The following is a 12,384-nucleotide window of genomic DNA, read 5'->3' as shown; positions in this document are numbered from 1 at the left end:
CCAAGCAGTATTAAATCAAATGCTTTGGAGAAATACAGAGGTATTATATCCAACCTTGAGCAGAACTGTAACAGCACAGTGCCATTTTTGCCTGGTCACATCATTTCCATGAACTTATGGTTTTGGTTATTAATGGTACTGCAGTGGTTTTGCTTTACTAATTGGAAGAGTGCTGCTGCCCGCCTCTGGCTCTGCTGACTTTTAATTGCTGTGTCTTGCTGCTTGTCCCCTGTGAGCAGCCTGCATTTGTGCCTGAGCACAACCTCTGGGATGCAAGACGGGAAACTGAGGCATGGGAGACTGGAATAAAATGGGGGTTGTGCTCAGCCCCACTGGTCACAGGGAGACTTCTTGACATTATCATTGTGCAAGCCCTGTTTTCTCATGCTGGATTACTCCAAATGAGTATTTTCTACTGCAGGTATACGTGTGGCTTCCCAAGTGGCTAATGGGGGAGGGGGCGTTCACACCTTAACTTTGTCCTTAGTAGAAGCAATCACCAGTTCTTTATCTGAATGAGTATTATAAAATTTTAAATAGGGACTTCATTCCCTATGACCCCTCTATTTCTCTGTCAAGTTTGGGTCAAAACACCTAAGGAGCTCAACAGTTGCTAATAGATGCAGATGAGCACAGTTGCGCACCCTACATGCGTGATTAAATGCAACTTTTTTCCTAAGAAGTACTGGCTTAGAACAGTTAACTTAAAGGTTGCTACAGCAACCATACACATTAGGAAAGCTAAAAGCAAAGGTCACTGTTAAAATTAATTTCTCCCTACAAGCTATGGAAGGCAGAAGATAGTGTTCTGCACACTCGGATGTTTCCACAGCTCACACACTTGGAAGTTGCTTTCCCTTGCAAAGAGATTTAAACCAAACCTTTCTTTTCTTCACACTGAGAATTTGCTCTAAGAGTGTCCCAAGAAACAACAGTATCAATTTTTCAGATAAGCAATGAAAAAAATATTATGCTTCCCCACCCCAAGAACTTTCATCATAGTAATAAAGCAACTCTTTGCTTTTCTGTTCTGCTGTTTTTTTTAGCCAGCTCTACCCATAGGATGTCTTGGGAAAGGCTTCCAAACAGCGACCTGCTCTGTGTCGAGTCCTGGTGGAGAGGAAACGCTTTGTTCTCACACCCAAAGAGCTGCAAACTGGGGGTAGTTTGCTTTTGGAAATGGCAATGTCTGGCTCTGTGCTGGCAGCACAAACATCTCCGTTACCCAGGAGCGGTTTGCACTGAACTCTGCCCCTTCCTGGGTCTGCTGCCTATCATCCATCTGCTGCCTGCTAGGGATCGCATTGTATTGATATCACAGCCGTTGTGCCTCCTACCTCACTTTGAGATGTAGCTAGGACATATTTAGCTACAGTACATGTTGTTCTAAATATACACAAATTATACATAAAAAAGCCTGCAATCTGGCCTACCTAATGTCTACATTAACACACTTGTGTAGCTGGGAAAAGCACACAAGTCCTGCTTGAAATCTGAAATAGCAGCAGCAGACTTGGAGCTTTCTTCTTGGAAAAGGCTGGAATAGACCAGCAGGGATGGCCAGGAAGATGTTGGAGCCAGGAGGTGTGAGAGGCTTGGAGGGGCTCTCCAGCACCAGGCTAGAGTCACCACTGGGACAGCAAAAATATGGCTGTAGCAGGGCCAGATGCCAAAGCCATGGCTGAAGAAAGGAGCAGGGCTGGAGGACCAGAGCAGGGGACCTCAGGTGGAAAGTTGGGTCAGAAAAGCAGCCTAGTACAGAACCAGGCTTAACTTGGGTGCTCAGGCAGAACCCAGGCAATAGATATGGAAAGGATGGATAAGTCAGCCCCTGGGGAGCCTAAGCACAGACAGCATTTGGCGTCTGCCTTGAAGCTTCCCTTAGAGCTGAGCTTGCAGCAACCCATCAGCTCAACTTGGACCACAGCCCCAGCTCCCTGGGCAAACCCTGAACCTTCAATGGCCTGGAGATGGTCCTCGGTGGCCTGGAGACCTCCACTAACCTTCAACCCTTCTCCCCACCAGGGCCCCAGTGCAACGCTTCTGTAGACCTGATCGGCACGTGCTGGCCCCGGAGTGCGGTGGGACAGCTGGTGGCTCGTCCTTGCCCCGAATATTTCTACGGTGTGCGGTACAACACCACAAGTAAGCTGGGCAGCACCGGTGGGGACAGGATGGGTGAGGGGTGGGGGAGCAGAGACCCGGGGACACAAGTGACAAAACATCCCTGGGTGCAGAGCTTGTTGAGGTGCGCTGTGGTATGTGTCAACCAAAAAGGGAAGAATCCTTCATCTCAAATTTTGGAGAGGGTGGTTATATAAGGAGATGCTCCTGGGTATGCACTCGTGAAGGGGAAGAGGGCTGACGTCCCCATCTTGGAGACAGGGAGTGAAGGGGGAGCCTGTCCTGCTGTTGGAGGTGCTACACAGGTCTACAGCCCCCAGCTGAGCAAGGACACGGGGACCTTGCAACTCATCTCCCAGCACGGGTGACTGAGCTGTCACTGCCAACGACGTGCTGGGAACAGGGGATGAAGTAAAGCCACTTGGAAAGCCCCCAGAGCCATTCCTAGCACGCAGATGAGTTTCTGTCCACCCGAACGCTACTTCTGATGAAAGAAACATCTTGCTTCATGCAGAAAACATCACATTTTCTGTCCCACACCCTTTCACCACTGTGGAAGATCACATGCATACGGCTCCTGCTTGGCGGTGCCGTTCATGCAGCTGCAGGAGTCTCCTTGCATTAATCTGCACTTATGCCTGCCTAAGAGCCATCCCCATCCCTGTCCCATCGTATCGCCCTGATGAGGCTCACGGTCTCTCCTTTTAATAGCAGAAGCCCGACATCACCCTGGTGCTGATGTTAATCAGAGGCTGCTCCGGGGCTGTCAGAGCCGTGCCTTCCTAATTAGTCTTGCCTCCTCTTGCCATCCTTGCTGGGAGGGGAAGAAAGCTCCTAACATGGGGAGAGGAGAGCAAACTTCATGCTGCCTTTGCAGCAGCACTCACTGGATGGTTGGTGATTGCTGGAACAAATGGAGGAGTTGGTTTTGTGCTGCTCTTGCTGCATCTCGGTGCTGGGAGGCATCAGGGTATCCCAGCACTGAGGAACAGTGCTGGCGCAGACCCAAAGCCCTTGAGTGGGACTGAAACGTTCCCATTAAGGTATAAGCTGAATTGCCTCTGATTTCCCGGTTGCATAGGGAGCAGAAAGAGGCTCTTCCAAAAGCAATTCTGCCCAGGTCTGGAAACACTAGGATGGGCTTTCAGACCTTCCCACACCACATTTTCAGACCATGAGTGCTTTGGAAGGCTTGGGGAATCATCCCAAGGGACAGATCATCTTGAAAGCACTTCCCCAGGCCTTGCTGTTTTCTGGGGAAAAAAAAAAAAAGCAAAAAGCCTCCTTGCTTTCCTTTCTGTAAAGCTTTATAGAACAGTGGTAGCACCTGGGGAGTTTCATCCTGTGGTCTCAGCTGAGGCAGCATCTGAGCTGGCTTCAAAGGAAAAGACACCACTGGCTTGATATCAGAGACCCCACATTAGTGATGACAACCAGGTCACATCTGTCATGTTTTGGGGTTTGTGCCCATCTCCAGGTGCTGTTACTCCTTCTGTGCACCCTCTCTTTCAGACAATGGCTACAGGGAGTGCCTCGCTAATGGGAGCTGGGCTGCACGGGTTAACTACTCCCAGTGCCAGGAGATCCTCAGTGAGGAGGTAGGAGCTTGGTGGTAGCTTGTGCTCTGGACAGGAGGGTGAGGGATGGATGATGTAATATTAAAGAGCACCAGCACCCAGGTCAGGAATGGCCCAAGGGATTTGTGGGGCTGGGTGTACACCAGCAGCCAAGTGTACAAGTTTGCATGCAGCATATATGACCCTGTCCTTGGTGTGCATTTTCATTCCTTAGCAAAAATTTTACCGTTCCTGGTTCATGTTAAGCCAAGAGGATTTGCAGTGTGGGGTATCCTCGTCCTGGGATGCTTGGTGCAGATTGGCATGTCCTCCAGCCCCATCACCCTCCTCTGCTTCTCCAGCTCCTTCCCAGTACAAGAACACAGTGCAAACCTCATCCCTCCCTGCTGGCAATGTAATAAAGGAGATATTTAGGAAGCTGAGAGGGATGAAAAATGGGTACCACGAATTACAAGCCCCTGAGTAGGTCAAGGCACCCCTCAGAGCAGAGGAGAAGAGATACAGGCTGTTCATTTGCAGTTGATAAGCACCTCTGGTATTTGGGATGCTGATATCTCTTGCCAGGAATGGTTTTCTCACTCAGTTAATTGCTAATTCACAGGTTGGATGAGTGCCTAACAGCAGGAGCAATCAATTAATTTAATTATCACTCATGCCTTCCTGTGATCCCTTGCTCCCTTTGCCCACATTCAGCCCAGCCTCTCAGCTGCCCCTAGGGCTAAGGGGAATGAACTGAGACATCAGATGTCATGTTGCCAGTGAACTCAGATGAATTACAGCAGGATTTCCCCAGATGATGGCTCAGGGATGCCCCAGTGCTGAGCAGGGTTGATATAGGAGCAGCAATCCTGAGCTGCCCCGGTGTGGGTAGGATGTGAAATGCCTGAGTCCATTGCATGGCCAAGTTTGTGCATTTCTGGTCCAAATTAGCCCCATCTGACCAACCCTGGTGCCTTCCAGCCTCTTCTCCTGCATCCTGCACCAGGTGGGTTCCAGTGGGCTTCTGAAAGAGGTCCCCAAGTCTGCAGAGCAGCTCTGGGAGGTGACGTGGTGGAGGAAGGGGGTTTGTGGGGTGCTGGGGCTTCTGCTGACCCCTTCCCTCTCTCCTTTCCCCCTCCTCAGAAAAAGAGCAAGCTTCACTACCATGTTGCTGTCATCATCAACTACCTGGGGCACTGCGTCTCCCTTGGGGCCCTCCTCGTGGCCTTCGTCCTCTTCATGCGCCTGCGGTGAGAGACCCGACCTGCTGTCCCTCTCCTGGCAGGGGCACGAGCCCAGAGAGGTCACCCCACGGCCCTCGGGATGGGGATGGACCTGGAGCCCCTTTGTTTTGCCATGTCCCCCCCATGGCCATTGCTCTCTCCTCTGGAGAGTTCGTGCCTCTTCAGCGCCACGTATGGCCCTGTTCTCCCCTGCAGCCCAAATGGGATCAGTCCACAGACCCCCACCATGCTCTGATGGTGCCTTCTTCCCCCGTCTGCAGGAGCATTCGGTGCCTGAGGAACATCATCCACTGGAACCTGATCACAGCCTTCATCCTACGCAATGCCACGTGGTTCGTGGTGCAGTTCACGATGAACCCGGAGGTGCACGAGAGCAATGTGGTAGGTGCAGCCCAGCCCTGGGGTATGTGGGGAGCTCAAGGATCCCAGAGACAAGGCCAAAAAAGCAGCTTGAGAGGTCAGATAGGGTTGCTTGGTGGCTGGAGGACAATGAAAGTCTATGGTAAAGCCAGGTTCAATTGCTGTGCTGGGGTCTGTGTTGCTGTGTGCCTCGGTTTCTCCACTGTAACACATCCATACTCTTGCCTTTTACTGTGGCAGCACGGAAGAAATATTCTTGGTATGTTTTGGGCATGGCCCGGGTGGGAGCAACAGTGCTCCATGGGGGGTGACCAGTTTGTCTCTGAAGTAGCTCTGCTCTTCACCCTGTGTCACCTCCTAACCCCCTTGGCAGGTCTGGTGCCGCCTGGTCACTGCCGCCTACAATTACTTCCACGTCACCAACTTCTTCTGGATGTTCGGCGAGGGCTGCTACCTGCACACAGCTATTGTGCTCACCTACTCCACCGACAAACTCCGCAAGTGGATGTTCATCTGCATCGGCTGGTGTAAGTACCAGCGCTTCCCCTTCGCCCAGCGGGTAGTGCCCACCCCCATCCTCTGCTCCTGCTCTTCTTCCACCTAAATAGTTGCAAAAAGGCTTCCAGGAGCAGGAGGATGGGAGCTGTGGGCCCGTATCAGCTCGCCCTCTGCAAGAAAATCACCGTTATAGCATAGCCTGGTTGTGATATCACACCCCTGAGGCCCATCTGTGTGTTCATCCGCAGGTATTCCTTTTCCCATCATCGTCGCCTGGGCCATCGGGAAGCTGTACTACGACAACGAGAAGTGAGCCTCACTGCTCCCTGCCTCCCCTCTGCCCCAATTCCCTGCGTGTCGGTCATGCCAGGAGCTGTGCACAAAGTGGGCACGAATCCCGCCTGCAAGGGTTCATAGGAGGCAGGGTACATGGAAAGGGTGGGAGGAAAAATGATATTCTTCCATTCTTTCTTTTATCCCACCTCTAGGCTCTCTGTGACACGAGCCCTGCCTGCTGCTGCATTTTTCCCTTCAAACTGCAAATGAGATTTTTAAGGGGGCAAAAGGCTAGATTAAGACAGAGCTCCTACAAAGTGTTTGCTAAATGGAGCTGGGATTTAATCTACCAGTAGAGACATAAACTACCACCACCTGAGCCATTTTCACAGAGACTTGTTAATGGAGGACTTAACAGGAACCTGATGAGTTCATCAGGGGGATGGTGGAGCTGAAAGGAGCCCGCTCAGATGAGTGGCAGCTCGCCTTGTTTTGCAGTGCTGGTTTTGCCCCCTGGCTTCAGCAGCCCTGATACACATAGGAAAAGCAGCAATTTAAAAGAACCCAACTCTCAGGACACCGATACCTGCATGAGCTCCTGCAGGGTCTGCTGGGGACAGAGCCACCCTAGTCCTGTGTGCGTGTCGTGTTGTCCTTCCGTGCCCCACAATAATGAGTTCCCATAAAGACCCCATACATGGGGGTCTCAGAGAAGCTATTCTGTAGCAGCTACTCGCTGCTACAGCAGCTTAAGTCTTTGTGCCTTCACCCTATGGACAGCGACCTACAGACATAGAGTAAGGGCAAGAGTAAATCCAGGTCACTCATGCTGCAGGCTTGTCCCTAACACCTCTTGTCCCCAACACTGCCTGTCCTTGCCTTGCAGGTGCTGGTTTGGGAAGCGAGCAGGAGTTTATACTGACTACATCTACCAAGGTCCCATGATCCTGGTGCTTCTGGTAAGGGCAAAGTGACCTTGCTTGTAAATATTGGGTCCCCCCACCCAAACTGCACCTTGAGCAAATTTGGGCACCTAGCCCAAGATGAGAATCAGTGTGCATGGATCCTGATGACTTGGGATAGGCTAGGAGAGCAGTCTGGAGACCTTGCTCTAATAGGGGTGCTCCCATCAGCGAAATCCCACAGGCACCAGCAAGTCCCTGCCCGGGGCACTGTTTGAGTGCAAGTCGGTGCTTTGCCAAGCATCAGAAGCTGCCTGGGGACCTCATCCTCATTCCTTGATCTACATCAGTTTGCTGCTGGCTGAGCAACAGTGCTTGAACCCAGGGATCTTACAACTCCCTGGTGCTTCTCCTTTCCTAGAGTGGATGAACAGGAGCAGGGCTGGCAGGTCACAAGTAAGAGTGCAAGGCGTTTGACTAGCAGGTCCAGGACCAAGCACAAAATCCTACAGCTTTTTTCCCCTCCCTACCCAATGCTGAGAAAACCTGAGAGGCCATTAATCACTGGCACCAAGCAGCCTCCCCTCCACCTCCCTGAATAATCGAGCCTGCTTCTCATTTCCCAGCCTGTCAGGTAGCTGGGCTACCTCTAATCTGTGCCAACTGTGCTCAGCCCCCAGCTCTGCCCTCCCTGCTTTCATTAGTGGTTCAGCAGCGAGGAGAGCTGCTCCCTGCTGTGATGGCAGCCAGTCTCCCCAAATCATTTTGTCAGCCTTACAGTCCTCCTCCCCACTTATCTTTTTCTCCCACCCTTCCCTCACCCATCTTCTGGGGTGCCCTTCTGCCCCTGCTCCCCTGAGTAAATTCCTAAATCGTATTGGAAAGACGTTTTAAAAATGGTAAATGCAGATGTCCTGCCCCTGTGCAAGGAGGGCAGCGCAGATCGTAGTGAGAAGCAGGGTCCCTGTGTACCACACAAACTGCTTCTTGCTTTTGTGGCTGCCCAGGCTTGGTTCAGGTTCAAGAGATGTTCCCAGTTCCCCTGGCACAGCCTGTTTCCTTTGCTGTGGAAACAGAAGAGAACAGGGGGAGTAGACACTAACGAGCTGCCCTCTTCCTTCCAGATCAACTTCATCTTTCTGTTCAACATCGTCCGGATTCTCATGACAAAGCTCCGAGCCTCAACCACGTCAGAGACGATCCAGTACAGGTAAGAGCATGGGGGGAGAGAAGACAACTAAGCAGAAAGCAGAACTAGAAACAGAATTGGCAGGACTGAGGGGGGACAGGAACAGCCCCAGTAGCCATGCAGCAAGGGGATGGGAGTGTGGAGACATCTAAGAGCACCTCAGATGCTTTCTGAAGACAGATGGCCATTGCTTCTGTGGTCAGTTGAAAATCCTGGTGAAGGACAGCTGGATCTGCCTTTGGAGGGAGCAGCTGGGAGCTGACCCCTTTTGCAAAAGCATCTTCTGAGGGGACCCGATCAGCTTGTTGGGGTCAGGGCTGCAAATCCTGACGTGGAAGTGAGAATTACATTGTGGCTTGGCAGCGAAGCAAATGGTGATGAAGGAGCAATGAATTGATGCCACCTCAAAATCTGCTCATGAAGCTGCAAGGAGAAAGCAGCACACAGCAGGAAGATTTAACCATTCCCTGCTGCAGAACATGTCACAGGCAGCTTGGAGGCACGCGGTCAGAGCAGCTCTGAAGTACCTGGAAGGGGAGAAGAAACCTTGGACTTTGACCGTGCTTCTCCAGCATTGTTTTCTGAGCAGAGATCAGTGAATCTCACTGAGTTCAGAGAAGTAGGTTTGGAGTCGAGGGTGGCTTTTTTCAGCTAAAAATGGAAAAAATTCACATGCTGTCACTGGAAGATGCCAGCTTTCCTTGTCGTAGAGTATTGAGCTCTGGGGTGAACAAAGTTGAAGACTATTGAAATAAGCTGGTTTGCCTCAGGAAGCAATTCTGAGAGAATTTTTTTTTCCAGCATTTTCCTGATTTTGGCAGGGAAGATTTTTCACCCTGGGGCAGAGGAACATCTCCATTTCCCAGAAACATTTTGTGGGACAGGAGAACTTGAAGAGTTTGAGTGGGTATAAACTGCGCAGTCCTGCTTAAACCAGAGCCTGGAGGGCTCCTGCTCACCTTAGATGATGCCTTTTGGTAAAAGCAGATAGATCATCCACTGCTGTGACTGTTGCCCTGGGAAAGCTACACCAGAGCAGGTCATGTCCTTTATTTTTAATCTTAAATTCCAGGGTTTTGTTATGTTCCAGTTTGCCAGCTGAAGCCCCCTCTATCCTCAGTTATTGCCAGCTCTTCTAAGCCATCTCCCAGCTTACATTGGTGGCTGGGGCTCTGCTGTAGGTCCCAGCCCACCCAGACCCACCAGGGATGACATTTCCTGCATTAAGCTACTGTTGGAATCTGTCTGTTAACATGATTTTTAAGGAAAAAAAAATGTCAGCTTGGCACTGTTCGTTCCCTAATCAAAATGAATGAGATACTGAGCCCCTACCCTTCCTGTGCTCCCTTGCATCAGCACAATCACTTTTCACAAACAGCACTTGTAATCTCATCAAGAAAAGATATCAAATTAATTAGCTGAGATAAGTTTTTCATAAACCTGTCTTGATAGGTTTGAATTATCTTACCCTCCGTAATTCCCTTTTAACCGAGCCCTAGATCATCCAGGCAGTCGTGTCACAGCAGCTGAAGGTCAGGTCTCGTTTATCCACCTGCTATCCACCACCCATTCTGGATGGAGAAACCAAAGAATGTGCCTGCTGCCAAAACCAGCCCAATTATTTGGGGAATACATTGGGAAACAGCCCAACTCTGCTCTCTCCTCCCCTTGGCACTGGTTGGTCCAGACCCAGCCCCACCAGTCCCAGTGATGCTGGTGCTGGGAGCAAGATGGGGCCAGTCCCCATGCCCAGGGCCATGTGCTGGTGGCTCAGCTCAATGATTTCTCCCCCAGAAAAGCTGTCAAAGCCACGCTGGTGCTGCTGCCCTTGCTGGGAATCACCTACATGCTGTTCTTCGTCAACCCGGGGGAGGATGAGATCTCCAGGATTGTCTTTATCTACTTCAACTCCTTCCTGGAGTCCTTCCAGGTAAGGTCCTCAGCTTTGGCCCCATCCCAGGCCCTCACCAAGGGCTGTGGAGGAGCACAAGGTGTGACTTTTGTCTCACCCCACTCCTTCTCCTTCAGAAACATTGACCTCCCCAAACCTCGGCGTTGCTCCAAAGCCACTCAGCCTTGGGGTAGCTCCGCTGTGACTCTAATATTTGTCTCCTTCCAGGGCTTCTTCGTCTCTGTCTTCTACTGCTTCCTGAACAGCGAGGTGAGCACTGGGGGTGCTTGGGGTGTTCGTGCCCATCCTTAGAGGGGATGTGGGCTCAGCCTGAGGCTGAGCCTGCCCCTGCACAGGCACCCAGGTCCCCAGCTGAAGGCATTTGCAGAGTTAGGCTGTTACCTGCAGCTACAGGCACAACCACAGGTTGTACCCAGACGGGAAACTGGTTGTTCCCTGGCTCTGTGCTTCATCCTGCCAGTGGGATCTGGCATAAAACGGGAGTTGTTTCTCATGGGAAATGGAATATGTGGTTCCAGCTCCTTCTAATTTCTTTTTTTTTTTTTGTGAGAATAGCCCATGAGTGCCCCTTCCAAACCAAACACAGCTGGCAGCTTCCAGGGTTTGGCAGTGTGGACAACTGTCTCCAGCCTTTAAAAAATATTCCCCCCAGGCTTCATATTCGTTGTGGCTTGTTGGGTTTAGTAGGCATGCTCAGCCTCCAAAAATGCGAAAAACTGAGAAACTTTGTTGCTTCTTTCACATGCAGCAAGAAAGGCAAGGCTCTTGGGGAGAAATCTTAGCCCAAATGGACCATACCTCAGAAAAAAATATTAGTTTCCCACTTTTTCCTCCTATTTGGAGGAGGAAAATCCACCCCTGAGAATAAATGCTCTGGGGGTGCATCCATGCAATTCGATGCATCAGAAGGGTCCAGGGCCCCCATCCCTGTGTACACACCCATGACACCTCTCAGGCCCTGACCCAAAACACAGCAGCAAGCAAAGGAGGTAAGAGCAGGGGCTGATCCTGGGGCTGATCCTTTCCTCCTCCTCTTCCTAAATGCTCTCACATCTTTGCTGGCTGTGATACAGCAGCTGAGCGGGAAGGCAACCAGCAAAGCCCCAGGGACTGGCAACATAAAAAGCATTTTAAAGCTCCAGAGATGATGCAGACCCCTCTCTGGGTTCTTTTTCAAACTTCTTTTCAGGAATACAAGGCAGCTGGCAGCATCCTGACATAACAGGCTCAGCTGTGCTAAATAACTCACTGATGCAATACAATTACAATATTAATATACAATATACATATATATATATACACAATAGTAATTGTTGATGCAGGAGGAAAAAGAACTATACCAGAGCTTGCTGGTGGATCAGGAGCATCTCGTGCCACACAGCTCATGGTCCTTCAATGATCTCCACCCCTCAGTCCCAGCTGGGCTGGCTGGGGATTTTGGTGTTTGTCTCAGCCGCTGTCGATGAAAAGGCATTTCTTCAATATTCATCTGCCATGCAAAGCACTTGGGCTGCTGTCAGCCAGAATTAATGTTGAAGAAATGCCACCAGCATGGACCAGACAAGCCATAAACCTCCCCAGCTGTCACTCGCATCCCTCCTGGCTCGTCACACCAACCATGAGGATGGCTGGTACCTCCGAACAGCTTTGGACCCCAGTTTGATGCTGGACCTGAATAGTGAGACCAGAAAAGAGGAGGGGGAATGGGATGCCTGGGTGCCAGCAGGACCAAGCTCCGTGCTCTCCTTTGCCATGGGGGGAAGACCACCTTGCTCTTTTATGGTTTAACAGAGGAAGTGGCTGAACTGCTCTTGGGATTTGACCTCCAACATAGCCCAATGTAGCTGCAGGACTCACTTCCTGCACCTAACACTTGTTAGGATGAGACATTTCTGTGCCTCAGTTTCCCCATGGGGAAAAATAGTGCAACACCCTTGATTTCCATTGCCTTTTGCAAGTGGGGGCCCAGATAACCCCTTCACAGTGCCCATAGCTCAATGCTTGCAGGCCATATGGTTCCTAAATGTCCCCTCTGTGTCACCTCCAGGTGCGATCAGCAGTGCGGAAGCGGTGGCACCGATGGCAGGACAAGCACTCCATCCGCGCCCGCGTGGCTCGTGCCATGTCCATCCCCACCTCCCCGACCCGTGTCAGCTTCCACAGCATCAAGCAGTCCACGGCCGTCTGATGAGCCGGGAGCCAGCTGCCCAACGCGACGGCGTCCCCGTGTCCCCCCTGCGTGGGTCCCCCGGCACGGCGTGGGAGCAGGGTCCTGCCCGCAGAGGGTTCACGAACTCACTGCAGCTGTGGGAAACCCTACAGA

At 51.3% G+C, this 12,384-nt stretch overlaps 1 protein-coding gene across 4 annotated transcripts in view; it reads left to right on the top strand.

Moving 5' to 3' along the window:
* LOC308181505 (corticotropin-releasing factor receptor 1) overlaps positions 1-12,384 on the top strand; it is a 27,326-nt gene extending 14,942 nt beyond the window's left edge. For 2 of the 4 annotated variants that reach the window (XM_080564882.1, XM_080564881.1), the window contains 11 exons: positions 2,026-2,145; positions 3,637-3,722; positions 4,824-4,930; positions 5,185-5,305; positions 5,658-5,811; positions 6,031-6,091; positions 6,945-7,017; positions 8,085-8,170; positions 9,944-10,079; positions 10,269-10,310; positions 12,109-12,384. In XM_080564882.1, coding sequence (XP_080421008.1) covers positions 2,026-2,145; positions 3,637-3,722; positions 4,824-4,930; positions 5,185-5,305; positions 5,658-5,811; positions 6,031-6,091; positions 6,945-7,017; positions 8,085-8,170; positions 9,944-10,079; positions 10,269-10,310; positions 12,109-12,249 — 1,127 coding nt within the window. In that variant the 3' untranslated portion in view covers positions 12,250-12,384. Of the gene's footprint in view, positions 1-2,025; positions 2,146-3,636; positions 3,723-3,747; positions 4,687-4,823; positions 4,931-5,184; positions 5,306-5,657; positions 5,812-6,030; positions 6,092-6,944; positions 7,018-8,084; positions 8,171-9,943; positions 10,080-10,268; positions 10,311-12,108 lie in introns of those variants that run through there. The other 2 variants (XM_080564883.1, XM_080564884.1) reach the window with 2 other exon arrangements.

This window comes from Anser brachyrhynchus, assembly GCF_964034855.1.
Source record: "Anser brachyrhynchus genome assembly, chromosome: 22".
In the NCBI taxonomy this organism is placed as follows: domain Eukaryota; kingdom Metazoa; phylum Chordata; class Aves; order Anseriformes; family Anatidae; genus Anser; species Anser brachyrhynchus.
This window is presented reverse-complemented; position numbering and strand designations above follow the sequence as displayed.